At 37.0% G+C, this 26,603-nt stretch overlaps 1 protein-coding gene across 1 annotated transcript in view; it reads right to left on the bottom strand.

The window, feature by feature from the left end:
* The window catches only part of GBE1 (1,4-alpha-glucan branching enzyme 1), a 276,566-nt gene that overhangs the window by 21,926 nt on the left and 228,037 nt on the right, over window positions 1–26,603 (bottom strand). Inside the window, exons 14-15 of the mRNA XM_030329746.2 lie at window positions 8,893–9,077; window positions 6,855–6,985 (exon numbers count right to left, since the gene is read on the bottom strand). Coding sequence (XP_030185606.1) covers window positions 6,855–6,985; window positions 8,893–9,077 — 316 coding nt within the window. The remainder of the gene's footprint in view (window positions 1–6,854; window positions 6,986–8,892; window positions 9,078–26,603) is intronic.

Raw genomic sequence — 26,603 nt, 5'->3', positions numbered from 1 at the left:
AACCAAGAGTTAGGGGCTTAACTACCTGAGTCATCCAGGCGCTCCGAGTACCTAATACGTTTTAGCTAAAGATATAATTGCTAATGTGGGGGTAAAACTCTTAGTCTTACATGTATCTTGTCATCAATTTCCACATACTAGTACCTTTTTTTACAGATTAGTAACAATAATCAACCTGGGCACACATGTTTTTCTGCCCATTAGCAATACAATTATTAGGTAAGTATGTATTGTTTTTAAAGGTTATAACAATGTTTTTGATTTCTTTCTCCCCCACAAATGGACAAGAAATAGAGGACAGAAATCTTGACTGAGCTATTGTTAGATGAATTTCTGGAACCAGAGGAGACCATTCCCGCACAACTGAACTATTAAACAAAAAATGCCAGAAATGCTGTTGAATATCTCAGAGCACTGAGTGAGATGCTACATAGCACTCAGACATTTAAGAAAAAAAAAAAAAAAAAGAAAAAGAAAAAAAAGAAAGAAAGAAAAGACAAAAAAACACACTTAAAACCATTTGTGTTTTAAGGGCCTGCTCATTATTCATTACTGCCTATAGTCTTATGAATATATATTAAGCCAATCTAAAATTGTTACAGCAGTGGCAATATTTTAATCATGCAAAATATTTTCTTACTCTGTGATGCATCTTAAATTCCTGGGTAGAAAAATGATGCTAAATCATAGGCTCTTTATTGCCAGTGGAGGTGGGGATATGCATCTGTCATTATCACTAAATCACAGGGACTGTTGGACAGTGTTTAACAATAAAAAATGATCAAAAGGACCTCTAGATAATGTTTAAACGTATTACTATCATCTTGAAACTAAAGAGGGCTAACCTGGCAATGAATGTACACTCACTTTGAAGCTATAAAAACAAAAGTAGGACCTATATTAAATATGAAATTGTTAGTAGGATTATCTCTGCTCACATAAAAAATAGCATCATTAAATTGTAGTATAGAGTAAAAACACACATACACACACACAGAAAAGAAACATGCTTACATCTGTTCAAAGTCATTGTTGTAGATCTTTTATGAGAAAACTTTGTATATTTTAACACGTTTTTCTTTTTTTTAACCAAAACATATATAACCTGGAAAACCAGGTTGAGATGCTCTTATTTTTTGGTCCAGAAATTAACCTTTATATATAAATTCTTGATGGAATGTGACATTTAGCTAATCCAAAATTAAGTCCTTTGTTTTTGTTTGTAGCATAAAGCATAGCTTCTATTAAGCACAGTGTTACATAACCATGCTTCAAAGGCTTCTGTAAACTAAGCAACGCACAGCAACCTCTCTGCCTTCAGCAATCACACTCCAGTGAATCATCCAAGTGACCTTATTTGCTCATTAGAAACTCTGTGTACAGGTTGCAAATGTCAGAGTCTGAATTTACATCTTAAAAAGTACATCTTGCGGCAGTTTAATGAAAATATTTCAAAGATCTCGGGTCAGCTTCAACTATTTACTCATCTGTTCCCTTCGCTTTAAATATTTTTGGCTGGGATTCACATGTTTTTCACAAGCCATACTTCATGATCACTCCTCTTAACATTTCAGGATTGTAACAGTTTAAAGCGCCATGTGGAAAGGAGGCCGCCCATACACTATTGTTTCCGCCCCCGTCTCAGCATGGTGACAAATAATTTAAAAACATTTTATTTTAGTGTTGTTCATGCTCTCGGAACAGTGTGAATCTGCACATCCCAAGACACACACATTACAAATAAGGTGTGGAGGCTTCAAGTTGACTCTGAATGTTATACAATAACCTTAAATTGATGTGATGCCTTGAAGGAGTTTGTTTGGCTTTGGACATGGAATGAGGACACATTCATATTCTACTTGAGAATACAGAAAAATTCCCTCGACTGCAGTATGTACATGTTACTCAGGGGTTATGAGGAAGAATTTCTGGGAAAGAACCTTTGGGGGTGATGGCGGGATGCTGAGGGAAGTTAGTTGAAGATAGAGAAGCTTGCCTATGCTGTGAATTTGTGTATAATTTTCTCATGCTACCTACTGCCCCATAGAACTATATGTAAATTATTTCAAGCATTCTAGAAATAAGTCATCGTTGGCAAATACCACTATTGCTACCGCCCCTAACCACACGTAGGCACCCATGAACTGAAAGAGGCACCATGGCATAGTAGAAAGGACATGAGCTTGGCAGTACACTGCTCAACCTTTATCAGCTGGGGGCCGGAGGGAAATTAGGCAGTTACTTAAGGGCCTAACTTTACTGACCTGTCATACGAGGCTAACATAACCTACCTCACAGAGCTGCTGGGAATACGAAACTGGATACTTATTAAAAATGCCCAGGTAGGGCACCTGAGTGGCTCAGTCGTTACGCACCCCACTCTTGATTTTGGCTCAGGTCGTGATCTCACAGTTCATGGGTTCAAGGCCTGCACTGGGCTTTGTGCTGAGAGTGTGGAACCTGTTTGGGATTCTCTCTCTGCCCCTCTCCTTCTTGTGTGCCCTCTCTCTCACTCTTTCTCTCTCTCTCAAATAAATAAATAAATAAACATTTAAAAAACATAAACAACTTTTTAAAAAATGGCCAGCAAACACAAGGTCCTCAAAAGAGGTCCCCTAGCATCCACTCCTTCATATCACTCAAAATGTGGTATCATCATTTGTGTTATTCAAAATGGATTAGAAAGAACAGTTTGTCCTTGGGGGCTTAGCAGTTTTCCTTTTGATTCAATGCTGATTTGATGACATTCTAAGTGAAGAAATGTGATGAAAGACAATAATGATTCTGATAATATTAATGACATTATGTTTTTTTTTTCTTCTTTCTTTCTCTACAGCTAAACAATATTAAATCGCAGGCAAATATGACAGATTAAGTAAATGTTTTTTATCTTCCTAGGTATGAAATGTGTGACCTGCCTACTTGTCCGGTATATTTAGATATGAGTTCTGCATCACCCGCATTGCTATTTACTAATTAAAGAATGTTGGTGGTTAAGAGACCAATGTGAGACAGTGTATAAGCAAAGTGTATTCACTGGTTTTTTGTTTTGTTTTGTTTTTAATTTTCTGGAATACAGCTATAGATTCCTTTTGCAGAAACATTACTATGTCCCTTAGCAGTACCATTAAGACCACATTTCAAAATCTTAGTGATACACATCAGACTTCTCTTTTAGCTTTCCGAAATGTATCATCTTATTCTGAAGTGATAGTTAAGGGCATCCTTATAGTGTTTCTTCTACTTTGCCTGGCATTGTCCCCAAAATAGTTCACCTTACAACAGTTTCTTGGGAAGACAGTCACCACCTATTTCTACAGATTTGAGTGAAAGTTGATGTCTTGCTATTTGATAGACACACAGGATATACAGGTTCAAAAAATGGAACTTGCTCAAGAATTCAGACATGTTACCTATTCGTGGTTTATATTTCACAGTGACAGAAAAAGTTCAAATGATGTCTTTAGAAACTTTAAGTTTGTTCTGGCACCAAATCCTACTTTGCAGGGAATTAAAAATTTGATGAATTTCTTGACTTGATTAATATAGCCAATCTTGCCACTGTGAATTCTTCACAGTGAAAATCTGTATTCAATTCACTGGCTCAGGAGTTGGAAATACCGATGGCACAGGACAATTCGGCAAAGTCAGAAAACACAGCATAGAAATCCTAATTTTTTTTTTGTACTTTCCATATCTGAAATGATTCTAGAATGCTGAGCTACAATGCCTTTTAAAGGTATAGGACTAAAGTCAGAAAGATGAAAGACCGAAAAAAAAATGAGACTTGTAAAATGCTAAGGATAATAAAGAGAACTCTTAAAGCTAAGCTTGAAACAATAAGAGCTGAAAGAAAGCATAGATGTATCTGCTGCTGATGGAAGACGGTATGATCGTAACATTAGTAACAGAGAACTGTTGTCTTCCCCATTAACAGGTTAGAGGCAAAAACCAAAACATATATTCCAGAATTCCAGAATTCTAAACATCATCATTGAAATTCTTCTAAACATCATTGAAATTCTATGTACCTCCATTTATTAAAATCCCAAATGAAAACTTATATTTTACATACACATATATGTATTTTTTAAGTAAGCTCTGTGCCCAATATGGGGTTTGAACTCCCAACACCTAGATCAAGAGTCACATGCTCTACTGACTGAGCCAGCCAGGTGCCCCTAAACTTATATTTTCTATTCCCCTAACTGGTTACTCCACCTTGCTTTGCTATCCTAAATAATTATACCACTACCATTCTTCCCCTTGTTCAAAATGAAACCTTATATTTTCTCTTCTACATCCCAAGTCCAAACAACTGCTGAGTTCTTTCACAAGAAAGCAGTTCTATCCTATTGTCATTCCTTCAGCTCATGCCCTAATTATCTTTTACATGTACTGTAATTTCTCATAATTAATATCTGTACTTCCAATCTGTTTCCTCAAGAAAGCTCTCTTACACACTGGGTACATGAGAACTTTTCCTAAAGCATACATTCTTATCAAGTAGTTCCCCAGCTCAAAAACCTTCAGTGACTCACTATGAAACTATGGAAAAAAGTCTAAACTAATTAATATGGCACTGAAATCTTCTATTAGGTGATCTCAATCTATCTTTTCGGCTTTATCTTTTAGTATTCCTTTTTAAGGTCATCATTCTCCAATTAATTCATTGTGCTATTCATTAAGCATGTTCTATGATTTCCAACAGCTGAGATGGCCTCCCTTACTTTTTTTCTACAATTTTCTACAATTTTATCCTTTTCTCAATGTCCAGGCTTAACAGTCTTTTCCTTAAATGAGTCAATCCATCTATCAATTTCTCTCTCATACTCTTTCTTTTTTCTTTTACTTATCTCCTGTTCTCCCATGGAACCTTCCCAGTCCCTTCTCATTTACTGCATTATGCCTTACAACCTAGTTTGTTTTCATACATCTCTTCTCCCCCACTGGCTTAGGGTCAAGGACAGTTGCTTAACAAAGGCTGCAGTAGATCCCAAGTGTACTGTAAATTGTAAATGTATTTTGGTTTGATTATAAAAATTATATTTTGACTGTATTTTTATTATATCACATTTTCAGGTATAGAAAGATTTAGTGTAGGGCATTAGCAGTTTGGGGCTGAGAAGGGTCATGTTATGAGTTGCTATACATCTAGTATTTATTTGCATTTCTTTACAGAAATGGTGAGTACATTTGCTTCTTGGAACAGTATAGCTATTCTTCAGTGCAGGTAATCCCATCACATTGATGGGAGCATTTTATATGTTAACTGGGGCACATTTGGGCTAGTAGTCACAGCCTCAGCCATCTCTCCTATGCTCTGAAGTCATGTGGAACTGTGCTCTGCTGGGAAGGAAAAGGGCAGGGAACCATCGCTCACCACACTCAATGTCACGGAATATCACAGGGTAGTGGTAACTGCTGTGGGCTACTTAACTAGATAGCACTGTCCTGTTCTTTACTGTTGGAGAAATGGTCTGTCTGGGTAACCACTTCACTTCCAGAATCCTACTTCCCGAGTCCACTTTCTACTTCCTGGAAACCCAAGGTAGTTCTCTTGATCAATAAGCCAGTTATGGTGATATAATTCTACCTCCTAGAAATGTCTTTGAGGATGTGAGACTGAATTCTGGTCAACAGAAAATAAAAGAAAGTTTCCTAAAGTGACTTCATTCTTAAAAAGAGGAAAAAAAATCTATTTCCCTTATGTTGTGTCTGAAGGTTACGTTTGGAACCATAGCTGTTGTCTTATAACTATAGCAGGTACCACCCTGTGAACCTGGCACCTTGAGAGTTGAAAGCAAAAAGAAAGAATGAACCAGGGAACTTCGTGATATTGTCACAGTGCAGGGGTCACACTACCTCAGGGCTTATTATGTGGCCAAATACATCTTCCTGACCGTTCGAGTCAACTGAATAGGGAGTTTCTTATACTGTAGCTAGAGATACCCTGACACATCGGTCTTCATGGTGGCACCAGGCACCTGCTCAGGTGGCGGATGGTGATCACTGGTAGGACTTCAGGGAAGAAGAACGCTATTTACACTGCCTGCTTCAAAATTTGTGTTGGGTTGTTGCGAGGTCCTGAATCTTTTTTTTTTTTTTTTTTCATGGATCTGGTAAATCATAATGTCCTTAAAATACACTGCACTTTCCCTTTTGCAACATTTACCACACTTAAAATTCCTAACATTTTTATTCTTCACTAGTTTAAAAGCTCCGTAAGGGCAGTGAGTGTATCTGCCAGGAGAATTCCTGTATTTACAGGACCTAGCAAAGCGCTGACACACCAGTGTTCAATAAGCAGACACTCAGCAAATATCTGGGAAATGAATACATGAATGACTAAATGAACATCAGAAACATTCTCTCTGTCATTTCCTTTGCTCACACTCCTATGCCCTGGTTCCTCACTTTTTCAGGCCTTCAAAAGTGAGCTATGTCCTGCATTGGAGGAGACAGGAAAGAGAAAAGGGAAGGAAGCCATCTTTACAGCTATCGTCTCCATCCTCGGTGGAGAAGGGGAAAGGAGATGATTCTCAAAGGCAACTTACAAAATATTTTCCTAGAGAAAAACTACAGTCATCTCCTGAAGTGCATATGGGATCAAAATATCATTTAAAAAAAAATGTTCAGAATCATACTTTTTAGAACCAGGATGAAGCTTAGGATTGATTCAGCATAACAGAGCTGAGCAAAGATTTACCAATCAACTATTTCAAGTTCCTCATTTTTCAAAAGAGGAACTGAGAGCTACTGTCACCAAGATCAGCATTAGTCTTTCTTAGTTTCTATGATGTAATAAATAATTGAAAGCAGACAGTAACATTCACTGGCAACAAAAAGGATATTTTCCTGGCAATGTTGTTCCAACTCGGTAATCAGTGTAGCTCTTGCTTGGATGAAAGTTGAAAATAAAAACAAGGCCTGCTCTCTCAAAAGCGATGATCTTATTGCCTTCGTGCTTTTCACTCACATAGGCCTGCAAGAATTAACACATACATCACATCTAAATAATACCTAGATGCTGTTATAAGCAGATTATGTATTAAAAAGTGTTTTGGTCTTTATTGATAGCCCTGTTAGCTATTAAGTCAACAAGTGAAAATGCCAGTCCATTATGTTTTTTAACATGTTGCAATAGTGTCATATCAAACTGTAATGATAGTCTCAAAAATGGCTTAAAGTATAAAAATCTCACTAGCTATAGACAACTTCAAACAAAGCATAGATGATTAACATTGTGGCTCAGGTTTTAAGAACACAGTATGTATGCTACATGTAAAATGTGTGTGTGTGTGTATGTGTGTGTGTGTGTGTGCGCACGCGCACGTGCACACACGCTCGTACGCATGCTGGATCTGTTTACAAGTGAATTTTCTTTCAGACTTTTAGTCTCCAGACTAATGACTTAAGCTACACAAAAAACTGTAATGATAGTCTCAAAAATGGCTTAAAGTATAAAAATCTCACTAGCTATAGTCAACTTCAAACAAAGCATAGATGATTAACATTGTGGCTCAGGTTTTAAGAACACAGTATGTATGCTACATGTAAAATGTGTGTGTGTGTGTATGTGTGTGTGTGTGTGCGCACGCGCACGTGCACACACGCTCGTACGCATGCTGGATCTGTTTACAAGTGAATTTTCTTTCAGACTTTTAGTCTCCAGACTAATGACTTAAGCTACACAAAATTACATTTTAAAATAAAATGTAACATTGTTATTGTACTGAGATTTCTGAAGTTGTAGTTATCTTAAAAACTTTACATTATTGCCCACCTTTGTCAGATTCAATGGCAACATAATGTTCTTTACAGTGTATCTCTTTTTTTTCTAATAAAAGAGAAGGTCTAAAAAGAAATTATATCTACAAGGTCTCCCATGTTATACATCATGTTTTCAGTAGGCAGTGAGAAGCCTTTGCTTTTTCAACACCACCCCCTTGCAGCTCCAGCTTTGAAAGGACTTATTTCCATGCATATCAGCAGAGCCACTCTTGGTAATTTAGCAATGTGAACTAAGACTCTAGAGTAAACAGCATGCCTTTTGGTATTCAACATTGTTCCTGTTGAAAAGGAGCATCATTTTGCTCTCTCTTTTGGAAATTGCATTACTAATAAATGCGATTAGGGCATTCGTGTCATGTAGCCAATCTTAGTGAATATATAAGTACCTCTGTTCAACCATTAAAAAAAAAAATCATAGACACCAAAGTAAAAACACATCAACAGTAATTTCAAACAGCACCAGTAAAAAGTAAATGGATTATAAGTAACACATACTATATGCTAATTTTTGCAAGGGAAAAAAGCCTGTATAAAATTTGCACCTGTTAATTACATTTTCTAAAACTTATTGAAAACGGGGACTTTAATTCCAGAGGAGAATCAAGCTCATGAAAAATACAAAACAGCATGCAGGTGTAATGGCATCTAGTGAGATGACAAGTTAGAGCAGTAAAGGAAGGAGGGGCGGGGGGAAAAATAAAGAAATCTACATGTTGTCCGAGTAGTCTCTTTATGACAGCAAAATTATTTATATAAAGAAAAACAGTCAAAACAATTAAGATGTTTCTACAGCAATTTCCAAAATGGACTCCATGCCGAGCTTTTGTCATTTATTTTAACCAAATGAAATAAAAATTACGAAATTTAAACAGCAACAAACTAAACAGGAGAGTAAACAGGCATTATGTTTAAGATTTTCATTATCTATCGGAGAGACTTCAATGACATGTTTTGACAACCTGAAGTATGTTACAGGGCACTACACACTGAATAATAAAGTGCTGTTTAAAAGATCTGCATATAGATTTAAATCGATTGCCATTCCAAGCATGTACAACATTGGTGACTAAAACATAACATTTAGAATAAAGAGCTTACCTGTGGAGCTGAAAGCCAACCACATCTTTCTTCCAATTTATTCATATCCCTGTCAAAGTTATTTAGGAACTTATAGCGAAGGAGGTCATCATCAGTTAAATGAAACTGCCTTCTGGCATAATGGTAGCTCTCATTATTTCCTTTTCTTGGGAAGTCTAACCATTCAGGATGGCCAAATTCATTACCTGTGTGGAAGAACACATATAAGCCTCACCCAGTAATATTAGCATTTCTTCTAAGGTGACTAAATAATTATATCTGTTAAAGTCCTTAAAATCAGTGTAGGTTATAATTTACTATAGCTGCACCCTGTGAAGGATGTACAACCCTGCTTCAAAGACAGCACAGGGCAGCACAAAGGGTACCGACCGCATCTAGACCCAGAATTTCAGGGTCTGGCGTTAGTCCGGCCACATAGCTCTTGCAACCTTTGTAACATACCTTTTCGTCACGCAAAACTGAGACCAGTTATCTCTATCATACTTATTTCATCTCTGAAATAAACCCACTAGCTCTGAGTAACTTCAAAAATCTGTTTCCATAATTTCTGTAATCTGTACAATGCTTTACAATTTCCAAAGGCTTTGGAGGCACATTATATTTTGATTCTCAGTGGGAATCTTTGTTATATCCATCTCACAGATGAGAAATCCAGAGCGTTGGACAGTTCAGAGAATTGCCCAAGCTCGCACAGATAATAAGTACAAAAAACAACTATTACAAGTTAGTTCTGATTAAAATCCAAAGGTTTTAATGAGGTGCTTTCTACCTCATCTCCACATTAGGCAAGTACGTTTTAAACTTCAGGTGCCGTAGAAACCCAAGTCTTCACTCTTTTATTCATTTTTCCTTATTTCTTTCTCAGATCCATGTGTTACCATTAGATGTATATCTTTAATTTCAACTGCATGTGTGTGTGTGTATGTGTGTGTGTGTGTGTATGCATGTGCTTACCTAGGACACTTGATTTAGAACTATTTAAATATTATTTCTCACTATAATGATGAGAACCAGAAAGTCAATACACTTGAAAAATGAAATATAATAGTAACACCCACATATTCTTCATTCTCAAAATTGAATTTAGATATTGGTTGTCTAATAGATTGGCCCTTATTGTTTTCCCCAAGGTGGATTTCTACTTTACAGTTTTTTTCCCTTAAAAATTAAATACTACTTTCCAAAATTTACTTTCATTTGCCACTTTAATGCTGCAATTTTCTGAGTCACAAGTTTCTCCTTTGTGTTAGAAAGTACTATAGCCAATACGAGTGTCCTACTTTAATGAAACTAATACAATGATATTCCAATAAGTAAAAACTAGGAAACTAGGATGCAATTCAAAATGATTTACTGTAGACTTGCTTTAAAATGGTAACTTCGGGGCGCCTGGGTGGCTCAGTCGGTTAAGCGTCCGACTTCAGCTCAGGTCACGATCTCGCGGTCCGTGAGTTCGAGCCCCGCGTGGGGCTCTGGGCTGATGGGTCAGAGCCTGGAGCCTGCTTCCGATTCTGTGTCTCCCTCTCTCTTTGCCCCTCCCCCGTTCATGCTCTGTCTCTCTCTGTCTCAAAAATAAATAAACGTTAAAAAAAAAATTTAAAAAAAAATGGTAACCTCTGCTAAGAAATGCTGCAATTTACATTTAACTGTTTGAGACCAAAGTCATTAGAATAAAAATAATATCCAAACAAATATATCTATAGCAGTTTCATAACAAAGTGTCTATAAACATTTTGCTGAATTCTAGCATTTCAGTCTAAATATTTCTTACTATTTTGCCTGCTATGTGAAGAGGAGGGAACTGGATTTCTGATTCTATGGGTCTATATTTACTGTAGGATATCTTCAAGTGACATAAGGAATTTTCCTCTGCCGCGCTTAGGAGTCCTGCTTAGGTCTGGAGCCTGATTCACAGGAGTCCATGGGGTACCTGCTTGATCATCCATTTAGTTGGCAAACTCATGCACCTTCAGAATTGTAGTAGAGCACATTCTTTACTGATAAGGAAGATACTGCCAGCCTGGGGGAAATTAGATGTCTAAGTACTAGTGAGATTTCAACTAGTGGAGAACTTTGGAAAGACTAGAAATGACAAGATGTAGCTAAAGTTTAGTAGCCTACATATTGGATCCAGCCTTTCTATAGGCACAATACTTTTACTTTGGTATGGCCGTGATCTCTGGGTTGACTACCATATTAATCAGCAATTCCTTTAGCCTTTTCTGGGGGAGACTTTTACATCATTGCCAACATGATTATCACACAGAGGCAGCAGCAAATGCTTAATGTCTCTTATTATCTGTCAGGCACATGCATTGCACATGAATTAATTCATTCCATCTTCAACAACACTAAAGTAGGTAGTATTACTGTCCCAAGTTTATAAGTAAGGAAACTACAGCATAGAAAGTTATTAAGTAGAGGGACCTATGAACCCAGACAGTCTGGTGTCAGCACCATACTTAACATACTTGACTCTTAACTCCACCATATTGTCAGAAATAAATACCAGGGAAATACAGTGCAAAGAATGACCAACCTCTCCTACATGGACAGATTCCAAGCTAATGGAATGCCATGCACAGATGCATTGGAGCGAGAAGGTGAGATGTAGTGAAGAGTTGGTCTAGCCATGAAACAGGGTTAGTGGCGGGGAGAAGTGGGACAGACAGGATTAGGTTAGATTAGGACAGGCCTCATAAAATTTGGACCTTACATTACAGGCAATAGGGAACTAAAGGCTATTTTCTAAGTTGGGGAATGAGGAGTCCAAATGCATTTATTATTAAAATACCTTGACGGTGTGAAAAAAGACACTGGATATTGGGGATAGTTGAATAGTACAAAAACTAACATGGAATCCAAAATATAAGGTAAGAGATGACAAGAGGCAGCAGGAAGAAGGAAAAGAATGATTCAAATTCATTTCATGTACACTGTTGATGGGAATGTAAATTGGTACAGGTACTGTAAAAAACAGTATGGAAAAGTAGAATTATACTATATGATCCCATAATTCCACTACTGGATATTTATTCAGGGATCACAAAAACACTAATTCCAAAAGATATATGCACCCTATGTGTATTGCAGCATTATTTATAATACCCTAGAAAAGGAAGCAACCTAAGTGTCCACTGATATATGAATGGATAAGAAAGATGTGGTGTGTGTATGTATGTGTGTGTGTATAAAGTATAGGAATATTATGCAGCCATAAAAAGGAAGAGGTTGTGCTATTTGTAACAACATGGATAGACCTAGACGGTGTTATGCTAAGTGAAACAAATCCAACTGCAGAAGGCAAATACCATATGATTTCACTCATAAGTGGAATGTAAAAAACAAAACAAAATAAACAAAAAACCCTCAAATCAACAAAAAGCGGAATCAGCCTTGGAAATACAGTAAATAAACTAAAGATTGCTGGGGCATAGTGGCCAAAATAGGTGGCTGGAATAGGAGATAAAGGCTTCCAGATGTGGAATGAAAAAAATCACAGGAATAAAAGGTACAGCATAAGAAACATAGCCAATGATACTCTAATAGTGTTGCATGGTAACAGATGATAGCTAAGCTTGTGGTGAGCAGAGCATAATGTATACATTTGTCAATCACTATAACACCTGAAGCTAATGTAACATTGTGTGTCAACTGTACCCAAACAAAACAAAAGGAAACAAACAAAAACACTAATGACATTTACGAGGTAGAAAATAACAGGATTTGATGACTGCCTGATCAATGCAGGTTGTAAAGAAAAGGGAACTCTAAGGGTGGTTTTAAAGTTCCAAGCTCGGTTGACTGAGTAGTGCCAGCATTAACCGCACTAGAGAAAAATGGTGACAAAGGAAGTGTGTGGGAAGGAGATAATGAGTTTTTTGGCATGCTAAATTTAAGAACTGAAGAATACACAGGCATCCGTGGATATATAATAACATTGATAAAAATAAGGTACTGAAATTCAGGAGAGAATTGGGGGTGAGGACCAAGAGTAATTTGTTAAGGCCTCACTAAGAGACAGTAGATATATACACAAAAGGAAAAAGGCCCGTGGACAGCATCCTAAGGAACTGCCAGCAGAAGATTAATTAGAAAAGACTGAGGAACAATGGTTACCAAAGTAAGAGGGACATCCAAAGAAATATATCAAAGGCTAAGAAGAGTTTCAAAAAGGATGGTCAGTGACAAATGCTATAAACGAAGAAACACTAAAAAAACAAAACAAACCACAAAACAAAACAAACCAAACAAACAAAAAAATAAACCAACCCAGAATTTGCTATATTACCATCCATTTGGTATAGGAATAAAATAATGGAAGGCTGTGCTTTTCCATCTATAGTATGCTCCAGAGGAGGTTTATAGATTCCAAGGAAGCTTATTAAAAATGTCCATCCTCCAGATGAACATTCAGTACCTGATTTATTACCTTTAGGCACAATCCCAGACAGGAATCTACATTTTCTTCAACCTCCCTGTACTGAAAGGAGGTGGGCTAAAGGCCACACCTGAAGGAGAACAGGGTAGAGATTTGAAAGTTCTTTACATGTCTAAGTAAAAGTTATGCATTATGATGCCCATGGACACAGCAAGACTTGTGTTTTAATTCTAGTGAGTCGCTTGTATATGAATGTAGGCAATCTAATCTCTCCAGTGCTCAGTTTACTCGTTTGTAAAATAGGATAATATGTTTCATAAACACTCTTTTATGATTCAAACATGGTAAATGAGGTGCCGGGCACAGGGTCTGGCAGTTATCAGCTTCTAATGTACAGAAGCTTTCATGTTACACACGTCTGCGCATTACTGATGCTGCTCAGCAAAGAATTACATAAAGGGCAATACATGAGAGTTATAATAAAGCTAAAATCTAAGTGAGGGAACTGATTCACCCTACTCTACAGCAGACATACAAGTAACTAGGATGAATTCAACAGGCAACTAGTTAGTTGACTCCTCTTATTTTTCATGGTACAAACTTATTCCTTTCTTTAAAGTACTGAAATTCTACACTGATGCAATTATTCATTTTTTTTTTTTTAAGTAGGCTTTATGCCCAGCATGGAGCCCAATGTGGGGTTTGAACTCAGGACTCTGAGATCAAGACCTGAGTTAAGATTAAGAGTTGGACGCTTTGGGGCGCCTGGATGGCGCAGTCGGTTAAGCGTCCGACTTCAGCCAGGTCACGATCTCGCGGTCCGTGAGTTCGAGCCCCGCATCGGGCTCCGAGCTGATGGCTCAGAGCCTGGAGCCTGTTTCCGATTCTGTGTCTCCCTCTCTCTCTGCCCCTCCCCCGTTCATGCTCTGTCTCTCTCTGTCCCAAAAATAAATAAACGTTGAAAAAAAAAATTAAAAAAAAAAAAAAAGAGTTGGACGCTTAATTGACTGAGCCACACAGCTGTCCCCTTTATTCATATTTTTAATAATACAAACCAATTTCCCTAAGCCAAGTGTTAGTGACGTTTAAATTATCTACTATTTTAGACATTTAAAAAGCAGAATTTAGTATGAAAATAATTTTGCTCTAAGACACCCATACGGATGGGGTAAACCAGATGGCTATGTTAGGAATCCCCTCTCTACTTTCTTCCTTTGTTATTTCTACCTGTTCATTTTGTAAAACCTCTGAACATGTTCTCAAGGGTTATACATATATATATACGTACATATGTACATATGTATATATGTATATAGGGTTGTTATATAAAAAATATAATGGTATATATACTACACATATACTACATATAGCATATATATTTATATACTATATTTATCATTTACTATATAAGTATACATAGTATACAGTTGGTTACATTCCACTTAAAATTAACATTTTAGGAACCGTCTAAAACTAGAGTTCTGCTTTAGCTGGAACACTACTGACACTTGAGGCTCCCGTATCTCCTAATTTCTCCCCAGCTTTCTAGAAAATGTGACCTCAGGTTATAGCCTCTGTTGCTTGTTATCTTTTCCAACTGCCTTAGGTAGACTAAGAAGGTGAAAGTATAAATTCTCCACTGTATGGTTTAGTTTCTCTCTTAGAATTCCTCCTTGGCAGTATAGTTTTCATCAGTATAGAATGGGATGGTGTTTGACCAAAACTACTGAGGATGGTATGAACCCATTTCATAATCTGATTAAAAGCTAAGTACCTGGTCCCCAGAAACACACACACACACACACACACACACACACACACACACACACTGGATATAGCCTTAAGGGCTTATGAATTCCATTCAAAAACTGATACAATGTGAAATCACATTATCATTTACTTCTAACGTTCTAGCATGAAAATCCACATCCTTATAATCTATAACATAAATAAGGATTTAAGAGTAGCACAATTACAATGAGCTAAGGTATACATATTATTTAGAGGAATACAAGACACATAATATGTGACAATAAATATTACTTTATTATAGTATTATACTTTCTTTTATTATGGAAGTAACACACTCATAGACACATTTTTTTTAAAAAAAACACAATTGCACACACACCCACACACATAATCTAAAATCTTATAAAATAACCACTTGCTATGGTCTGAATATTACTGTTCCCCCAAAATTTGTATGTTGCAATCCTAATCCTCAATGTGATAGTATTAGGAGGTAGGGCCTTTGGAAGATGTTTAGGTCATGAGGCTGAAGCCCTCCTGGATAGGATTAATCTTCTTATAAAGAAGACTCCACAGAGCTCCACTGCCCCTTCCACCAGGTAGGGATAAACTAGAAGTCTGAGAATGGGAAGAAGGTCTTCATTTGACCGTCCTGGGACTCTGATCTTGGACTTCCAAGCTCCAGAAAGCATTTCTGTCGTTTACAAGCTACCGGCTCTGTGGCATTTTGTTATAGCAGGCCAAGTACACTAAGATAACACTGTTCTCTTTCAGTAAATATTTTATTTATTTTCATTTATATCTATATCTATAACTGTATATCTGTATCTCTATATCCATATACATAACCATCCTCTCATCTATCTTATCTCCCTATAACTTGTTTTGAAGAAACATAGACTTCTATGCTATTTTGAATTTTAATATAAGCATTCTCCATCTCAAGAAGTATATATCTCTCCAGGATGGTACTTCCTTATGTGTATACAATGCAATTTTTACAGACTTTTTTTTTTTTTTCCCAACGTTTATTTATTTTTGGGACAGAGAGAGACAGAGCATGAACGGGGGAGGGGCAGAGAGAGAGGGAGACACAGAATCGGAAACAGGCTCCAGGCTCCGAGCCATCAGCCCAGAGCCTGACGCGGGGCTCGAACTCACGGACCGCGAGATCGTGACCTGGCTGAAGTCGGACGCTTAACCGACTGCGCCACCCAGGCGCCCCTACAATGCAATTTTATTTAACCATTTTCCTCATGTTAGTCATTTTGGCTTTTTTTTTTTTTTTTTTTTTTTTTTTACTATTTTATTCTTATAAAATGTGAGCAATTTTATAAATACATCTCTGTACACTTGCCTGGTATTTCCCTCACAAAACTGAATATGCAGAATAGCTGTTGAGAAGGTAAAAAGCAGATATGATTCTAAGAGAAAACACTTCCCAGGTTTTGAACATGACTAATTATTTGAAGACATAGGCACAAATTAACAAGCTGTTACTGGAAATAATGTTCACCACACACCCACAATTATATTCTTCAGTGCATATGTTTAAAATTCTACTTTAAAAGTATTTTTAATCATTTGAATTTAAGATTTCACTTTATTGTGCTCTAAGACTTGTTAATTTTAAACATTCATCTTTTTAACAGCATATTAAAAATTATTAACAATTAATAAAAAGCAGGTTACATGAGGTCAAATTAAGTACTTGAAGAAATAAAAGACAAAGATGAAAGCAAGACAAATGTTTGGTGTCATAATCCAATTTAGGATTTTTTTTTATGTATTTTAACTTTTCACTTCATTTATCTTTTATAAGTATAAAGTCACTACTTTAAAAAAATTGCAATAGCATATTTATATATTATGGAAAATGAAATTGAATTTCTAAGTTAGAAAAAAGAGTCATTTAAAAAAATTCAAGATTTTTTTTTTTTAGTTTTTTTTTTCAACGTTTATTTATTTTTGGGACAGAGAGAGACAGAGCATGAACGGGGGAGGGGCAGAGAGAGAGGGAGACACAGAATCGGAAACAGGCTCCAGGCTCTGAGCCATCAGCCCAGAGCCTGACGCGGGGCTCGAACTCACAGACCGCGAGATCGTGGCCTGGCTGAAGTCGGACGCTTAACCGACTGCGCCACCCAGGCGCCCCCAAAAAATTCAAGATTTACTGAAGACCCTATTCTAGTAGAGAATTGTTTACTAATCTCTATTAGAGACTAATTTAAATTTTCTGAAAATCTCCTGGACAGGCTTCTTTTTAAACCAAAAGATAGAGAAAGTTGCATACAACAAAGAAATAGATAGAAAAATTATGTTAGTGATTGCAGACAAAACATTCTACAGGGTGGCTTTTGAATGTTATCTCTGTTGTAAATGAGCTGACAAGGGGCAAATTAAGTTTAATGTAGACAAACGCAACATTAAATTTCATATTTGGTCCAAAACTGTAAACACAAGCATAAAATAAATGGAAGCAAATCACAGAAAGACTTTCAAAGTGACCTTGGAATAATAGTGAACCATTCTCAGACTGAACAGAGAAAACTGGAAAATGCCTGTTAGTATCTTACACTAGCTCACAGCTCACAAACCTAATGAAGAAAAATACTACCATTAAAACAAGTTAAGAATGTTCTTCTCAGCTATGGTCTACAAATTACTTAGGAAATGTGGCAGCACTTGAGACAGTACAGTGAAATATGGCCACCCAAATAAGCTTATAACTAAGGGCTGCTGTATATAAAGATGGATAAGAAATCTAAATTTATTCAGGTGATGACACAAAAGGTAATTGATTTGTTTTAGCACAGATAACTTGATGGAATAGTAGACACATAATATGAATAAGTATTTTAACAAAATAAAAATAATGTATGTATATATACTTCCAAATCATATACAAATGTTATGTATACATTCATATATAACATATGTATATATTCCTCCATGAATGCAACAAGCATTTGTAACTTGGAGTTCATGTATTGCTAGGGATTTCCTGATATTTCATGCAAAATGTTGTATGCATATTCATCTGTGTGTGTTTCTGAGGAGAGAGATGTTTCCTTCACATTCTCCGGGAGTCTGAGTCTTAAAAAAGGTAAGAACTACTCACTGTATTAGTAACTAGAAGAATGGGTCATAAAGTAAGAGTTTCTAAACTATATAAAAAAGAAAAGAAAATGTGGACGCCTAAATTGAGGGAAGCATTTTTAAAACCTTGAGTTGTTTTATTCAACAGATAAGAAGCTTAGAAAAGTCACATTTAAACTGACTCTAGCACACAGAGGCAATGACTGTGACACTCAGGAACAATACTTCTAAGTCAAAAATATGCATTGCAAGTAACTTGGCATTAACCATCAAAGGATGATCTTTCTGCTTGTTAAATTATGACTATGATCACTAATGTAACACATAGAATGTTACTTATTTCCAAATGAAGGGAAGACGGTAATTTTTTAAGCTGTCACTTGGGCTATTTTGTAAGAGAATTCACAGTTCATGCCATGATTCACTGCACTCACTATAGTAACAGAACTGGGTGCTTCCAGAAAAACTGAAAGCTCTGGCTAATAAATAAGTTTAAAACAAAAACAGTGAAGCAAGTGACTAACATTGCTATAGTTAATTAATGATTCTAGAAAATTCTACCAAGTTCCTTCTTTCCTTTCCATTTCCTCTGTAAACAGCACCATTCATGTCTGGTTAATTGTGAAAAACCTCTAGGCACAAAATTCCTATTGGGATTGCTTTTCCTGTAATTAATTTTTTGCTGTTTGATGTAAAGGTCCAAACTATAAATTGACAAGAAGCCAGCTGGTTCAGTGATGAAATTCGAGACAATACAACTAATGAAAAAAAGCCCCAGCTCTATTAGCTGAACATTTTGATTAGCAGGTTTGTGTGTTTTGTTTCTCTAAACTGTAATGCATACTAATTTTACCTAGGAATTAATTAAAGTCTATCACAGCCTCCATACTGTGGATGTTATACTGAATGAACGTAGCTATGAGAATAAGGTATAGTGCTCCTAAAAATGTAAAAAAAAACTTTAGTTCCTACTCCTTTTAACTGTACTGAAGACTAACTCTTAGAAGGAAGTATCTACTTTCAAATCAAACACTTTGGTCTTCCTCTAGTCTGTTAGTGATTACTCAACTCACCAAAGGATGGGGCACAACATAAAATATTTTTCCAAATATAAAAATAAACTTTCTATTCATTCCTCTGTCCCACCTTTGGTACTGATCAATGTGGTTCTGATGGTTCTGATCTCTGGGTTCTGTGGCAGGTGCCACACCCTTTTTTTTTTTTTTAATCCCCCTCCATAGCATGCTCCACTGCACTGTAGGTATACCTACAACAGAGACCCCCTTAATATTTGTTAAAGTTGGATTTTTCCCTCTACAATTGTTAAAGATCTAACATCATCTCTTTTGAGGCACAGAAATGAAATATAACAATCAGACCCAGAAGAGGGTACGTCAACAGAGGCAAGCAGAATAAAACTCAGCAGTGGTGCTGGGGATTTACCATTACAGTCCACCCCAGCCTCTGTGCTGTGGATTTTAGGTAACTCATGGTTGATGCCAAGTGTATTTATACAGACACTTTAAATAAATATAATATGTGTATAAATACATACGGGAGTGCATGTAAATATGTATATATGGTACAGTCCTAATGAAAATAGTAAAAACAGAGTTCAATGTCCTGAAGACTGTTTTGAAGTCAAATGCTCAACCTAGTTTGGTCTCTAGGTCTCCGGGATCCCCCTGTGGAACCTCTCTCATGCACACTCCTCCTTTAAAAGGTACAAATCACTGATAATATTCTGAGCTCCAGGACTCGTTGTATTGGTCATATGCTCACCTACAACACAAGATTATATTTTTTAAAAATAATTTTTATAATGTGTACTTATTTAGAGAGTGAGCAAGCAGGGGAGAGGCAAAGAGACAGGGGGAGAGAGGATCCCAAGCAGGCTCTGTGCTGTCAGTGCAGAGCTCAACACGGGGCTCAATCCCACCAACCATGAGATCAAGACCTAAGCTGAAATCAAGAGTCATAGATGCATAACCGACTGAGCCACCCAGGTACCCAGATTGATTATAATTTTAAGAGCATTAAAGTGTATCCTGTGCATCAGATAACATGCTTACTGCATATCAGCATGATCCCTGTCCTCATAGAGCTCACAACCTAACAGGGGAAGAAAGACAAAATTAAACAAGTATAAATATATATATTTCCTTTTGAGAGGGTATGGAGGACAGGGCTCAAAAAAGTGAAAGGATAAGAGTAAAAAACAAGAGAGTAGTAGGAAAGGAAAGGAGAGAATGCCAACAAATCCCACCGAGTCCTCACCTCCCCTTGCAAAAAGGAAACCGCGGAGGCACTGAGATGGAGGCAGAGCAAGGTAGAGGACAGGCCGGAAACTATGCCATTGGACAGGCAAAGCGGGGAGTGGCTGTCTTAGAAACCTAATCTGTGAATTCTAGAAAATACCTGTGGTGTTCAGAAATAAAAACTGTCTTTGCATACTAGGCATGTATATGGCTTTCAGAGACATACAGGGTAACTGATGTCATGGGAGTGGATGAAATTGCCGGGAAGAACATGCAGGAAAAAGAGCATAAAGGGACAAAGCCCGAGGAACACTCACATGGCACCATGGGGCAAAGGAAGAGGGGTCTGGAAAGAAACCTGAGGGGGAAGGGCCAGAGAGAGAAGAGGAAAGTCATGGCTAGGGGTAGTGGGGGAGACTGAAGACTGACCCCAGGGAAGGAGGGTTTTGTTGAGGAAATAGTGGTCAACAGCCTCAGGAGTCATGGTTGAACTAAAATCTCAAGTCCTATAGCAAACAGACTAACAAGACAGAATATTTGTGAATAGAAAGGGAGCAATAGCATGACGTATGCAGTAAAACCAAAGAATTGAAAACTGTATGTTGAGTATTAGATGCTTTATTTTTCCTCTTTGTTTATTCTAGGATATTCTGACAGGGAGTATCTAACTAAATACCTAGGAGTGAATGGTCTGCCTTAACTATACGTAAGCTTTGGACTCATAAATTTTAAATTCTGAGGTATTTTATAGTATATAAAATGCACCCTATCTTAAGACATTAAAAAAAAAAAAGACTAGTATACTATTAGATTTTCTTAGAATTCCTACAACAAATTTACCAACTAATATTTTGAATAAAATACATGAGAAATTCTAGTCGTTAGTGTCCTAGGTAAAGGGGACGGTGACCTGAGTAAAACACCATACGTGCTCTCCCTTTCCATCTAGTATTACCACCCACACCCCTGAAAGAGGCCAGGAATGGTGCTTAAAGTTAGAACCATTGTAGCAATGCTGGTGGATACCCCCAATCTTCTCCTTGATAAATTATGCATAAAAAGTCTTGAAGAAAGGGCCAAATGAGCTCTGGGCACTTCAAAAAAAAAAAATTCCAACTTAAACTATAGGTGGACAATGGTCAAACCCATCAATCCCTCTACTTATCTACATGATTACAATTGCTATAAAGAGTAAATTCCTATCAGCAAGGCAGGGGATAGTGGATGAAGTAAATGGTTAGGTTAAGCATTTTGATAAGAAAGTTGTCAAAATAAAACAAACATAAAACACTCTTAACTATCAATGTTCACATGTACAATATAAGGATAACTTTATATTGCATATACATGTAGTAGAATAAATGAAGACACACTTATAATCCAGTCTTGCTAGTTATGCTAAAGAATTAGCATTCTTATATTGAAGGGTAAGGACTTATCTCATCATGCTTTTATTTAAATCAAGAATATGGAAGAACATTTTAAATAAATGAAACGTAATCATAAAACTATATTAAGATAATAAAAGCAACAGTAATTCCTTGAGAACCCTCTGTATACACGGACTCTATGCTAGAATTTTAGAAGTTATTTCAAATAATAGTCACAAAAACCTTCAATATGGGAGGGGACTTTATTCCCATTTTCAGACAATAGTTCAGGAATATAATGTGACTTTCTAAGATTATGCATGTATTAGGTGTCAAGGTTGGTATTCAAAGTTAGATTTGTCTGTATTCTTTCTAGGGTATCTGGCACGAGGTACTTAATTTGAGCAACATTAGCTGGAAATCTGTTATGAATGTACAGACATTAGGGAGGATAATAAAAAAGTATAAAAAGATGTGTAAGAATGCATTTCCAATTTCACTATCAAGTTTACAAAGAAAGTAAATTTATTACTGACTTGTGCCTTGCATGTTCTGCTATCTGGATGTTACTTCATGTTATAGTTGTTTGGTCTCCATGAGGCCTTTAATATCCTGCAGGAAAGCTTTGGTGCTTGAGTTTCCACTTACACTTAGATATATATTTTTCCTTATTGAAGCAATTATTGAATACTATGATTTTTTTGGTGTTGTATCCGCTGTTTTGTTTTTGCCTGTCTCCTTAATAGACGAAGGATAGATACACCATAATTTCATCTTTTATCCTTACTGCCTAGTTTAAAAAATTATTTTTTTTTCAACGTTTATTTATTTTTGGGACAGAGAGAGACAGAGCATGAACGGGGGAGGGGCAGAGAGAGAGGGAGACACAGAATCGGAAACAGGCTCCAGGCTCCGAGCCATCAGCCCAGAGCCTGACGCGGGGCTCGAACTCACGGACCGCGAGATCGTGACCTGGCTGAAGTCGGACGCTTAACCGACTGCGCCACCCAGGCGCCCTGTTACTGCCTAGTTTAAGTAATAGCAGGCATACATAATACACATTCAAGGATTTATTAAATGTGTTGAAAGAAGAAAATGAAGGAAATCATGTCTGCTTCCTATAGTAGGCTATATATTACTTAGAGTAAGTTTTAGCTTACTTTTGAATACCCAGTTCAAAGCTGAAGGACTCAAATAAAGAAAGTGGGTAACAGATGATTCCTTACTGATTGCAAAATTGGTCTTTAGGAGGGTCATAAGAAAACCCGAGGAAGCTCATAACGATGAGAGAGCTTGGGGCAAGCTGAGAGCAAAATACAGGCTGCTCCCCAACCCCGCCGAGGTGGAATATGTGTGATATTCCTCAGACACTTCTGGCTACACAAGAACAAAGGAAAGGGGTTTAAGTGCTTGCCATGTGGAAAACTAAGGCAAATGAAAAATTAAAATTCCTTACTGCCTGCAGTCCATTGACAAGTCCTTGAAACCTGCAGAGTGACCTCCCTCTAGGAGCTCAGCTGCCTGGATGAAGACGTTTTGCTGGGGGCAAAAGAGAACCTTGGCTTAACATTGTCCCAATCTCAAGGATCTTGTAAATGTACTTCCTTTATCCCAACTGCCCTGGGATATATGCTGGCAATCATGCTCCAAGCTTATGGACCCCCATACGCATCTGAGGGGTCTCATGACTGAGGTTTTATTAAACTATGATAAATGGTGTTTCCCTAGCAACAGTTAGCCCCTCAAGTCCTGGAAACCTCACTTCCAAAATTCCTTAGAGACTTACCCTATCCTTGACTCCCTCCCAACCTGAGGGTATATAATGAGTTAAGTATCAGCACCCCAGTGCAGCTCTTCCTGCCCAAGGGTCCTGTCCCAAAGCTTTAATAAAATCACCTTTTTGCACCAAAGATGTCTCCAAGAATTCTTTCTTGGCCGTCTGCTCTGGACCACCCCACAAGCCCCCCACCACCCCAAAACTTCATCACTAAGGGGTGGGGAGGGGTAGATAAAGCAGAGCCTATCCACACCATGGGGTGGGGGGGATGAGTGGATGTAAATCAGGAGAGAAAAGATAAACCATGCTTTTATAGCCCTTTTATTATCTTACCTAATTGTACATTGGCTACTCTGAAAGCCAAGTCAATAAGAATTTCAAATGGTTTCTGTTGCTATGTATACTTTGACATACATGCAATTTTTGTGGCACAGTTTTGATTTAAAATAAATAATAAAGGTGTAATCAAACCAAGAATAAAACAATGAACAAAACAAATAAGACTAAATAGAGAATAACTGTCACTTTTAGGCAAAAATACAAAAATATTTTTTTAAAAAAACTAGACATTATTTTCTTAAGAAAATTCATAGCAGCAGGTAGTGGGCTTTGCCATTCATTCTGAAACCATTTTGAAGCTGCAGGAAACAGAGGACCCAACATTTTCTGTGAGGGGGGAGAAGCAGGGGAATAAACCACACTAAGAAAGAGATGGGGAGAGTTTGAGTAATGCAATCTTAGCTGAATTCAGATTTTTTGCAAGCAAATTACAAATGCCTTAGGAAATGGTTTGTTAATGGATAGGACTGTAAACAGTGTTAACGGTTTGCATGTGAATAGGGCACCAGCTGAAAGACTCCACACCTTTTTAGGTGGTAGAAAACAAGTCAAGAAAACAGGAATGTGAAAAATAATATATTGGCTGATTACAAAATTGATTATACACATGCGATTTTGTGGCTATTCTAACTTTAGGTGTAGACTCAAAAGTTTAGTAATGGAGTCAAATTGTGCTATTTTCCCCTACAATTTGCCTATAATTGGGTTATGCTACCACTGAGTCAGAGTTTGTGCCTTTTGCAAACATCCATAGTAATAGAGATGAACAGATTTCCCGAATGAATTACCGAGAGCTAAGTAGAGACATTTCAAGGCGAAGCATATAACCACAGGAAATGAGACTGGAAAGAAACCGCTCACTGAAATCCTCATGTATGGCACAACTGACATAAATTTAATTCAATCCTAGTCTCATTCCAGGCTAGATGAGCACAAGAACCTCAGGCTCTTTCAAGGCACAGCCTGCTGAAGCTTTCCAAGGTTTCAGTCTCCCCTCCCCACAGCCTTTTTTCTGCAGCCGGCAACTCCAACCCCCTAATAGAGACACTTAACTACCTGCTTAACTTAATCAAAGGACCAGTATCAGTTTGCCTTTGGAAGATGCTTCCATTGCTCCAAGTTCCTGCCAACAGCCAGTTAGCCTTCTCTGCTTCCCTGCTGTCAGCTCTTGCTTCCTCTCAGGCCACTGGTGCCAAAAAAAATGAGAAAAAAGTTCCAGAGCAGCATGATGGCTTGTGGGGAAACACTGTGAACTTCCTCCCCCAGTAAGAAGAAAAGTTCTCAGTCTTTGCACTGACTGGCTTCAGGTGTCTCTCTCTCTCTCTTTCTTTGCTCTGGGTAACACTGGTTTTGAATTAAAAAAAAATATATATATATAATGACAAGGTTGTGAATTAGTCTATCAACTGTCTTGAAGGAAATTAAAAGAGAGGGTTCAAAATTACATATGTCATTTTAATGTCTTAAAAGTGATATTTAAATTATCATACACAAATGTCCCAGAGAGGATTGATACAATGTACGCACCACCTCCATCACTCTCCACATAAACCATAACATTTTCCATTGGTCTGAATCGTTCTCTGCATTTCCATACAAGTTAAAATTCTAAATGAGGGAAACAATTTGGTAAAGAACATAGAAATGAAGCAATACCCATTAGTAATTTAATTAATTTTGTGTTTAACTTTTGTCATACCCAACAATTTCATGAAACTATTCCATTTAGAAATGCTCATCACTATTATTTGTCCCTGGATGAGTAAAGTTTCTGTGCTCTCCTTTGACTTTTATGTCCCAATATTACAGATACTGCTTCAAACAGATGACACATGGTAATATGATCATGGCCAATGTTTCCTGCCTGTACATCTTCTTTCCGGTTAGTCCTTGACTTGTAATGCTTGTTTTTGCCTCCAGAAATCCTGTCTATTCTTCAACAACCAGCTTAAGTATCATCTCCTGTGTCAGAAATATATGTCTCCTTCAGTCAGAGAAATTTTTTTCTTGTTTTCTTTCTTTTCGCTTTTTTTTTTTTTTAGCTAGATAAACTGCTTTCAAGAAAAGACACATTTTGTTAGTTCCATTTATGGCTCTGTGTCTAAATTTTGTCCAATAATATACAAGCAGAACTGTTATGAGAAGATTGTTTGAAAAGAGCTAATTCAAATGGGAGATACTCACTTTTTGTTCCTCTTCCTTCTTCCTTGTGTGGAAAGCATGTTTGGTACTCTGACTGGACTATATAGGAAGGGCAGCATTTCAGTTTTGTGCCTTTAATTCTATACAGTGAAATGTTTCTACATATAGACATACAGTTAAGTGAATTTAACGTAATTGTACCAAAAGGCCAAAGGGTGTGACAGATACCTAAGTAAACTTCCATTTGTCAGGTTAGAAAGTATTTGTATAGTGCAGAGGGAAACAATATAAAGTATGCTATTTGCAAAGAACATATTAAAGTCAATCTGAAATAAACATAGTGTATTAAATTTTAAATAACATAAAGAAAACTATTCAGAAATAATGCTATAGTTTGCCTAAAGGGTAAAGAAATATCCAAGAGACTCTAATTATACTAAAAACAAGATTAAAATAAGCAACCAAAATTATGGCATAATAGTTATCTGGGTCCTTCACAAACTGTCAAAGTTTTCTCCAAACTTCTTGAAATTTTACAAAGAATCATTAAATGTGTCAGGTATTTGGGGGGAAAAAAGAAACTTTTAACATTC

The sequence above is a fragment of the Lynx canadensis genome, chromosome C2 (assembly GCF_007474595.2).
Source record: "Lynx canadensis isolate LIC74 chromosome C2, mLynCan4.pri.v2, whole genome shotgun sequence".
In the NCBI taxonomy this organism is placed as follows: domain Eukaryota; kingdom Metazoa; phylum Chordata; class Mammalia; order Carnivora; family Felidae; genus Lynx; species Lynx canadensis.
The sequence above is the reverse complement of the archived record's forward strand: the minus strand, read 5'-3'. Positions and strand labels throughout refer to the sequence as shown.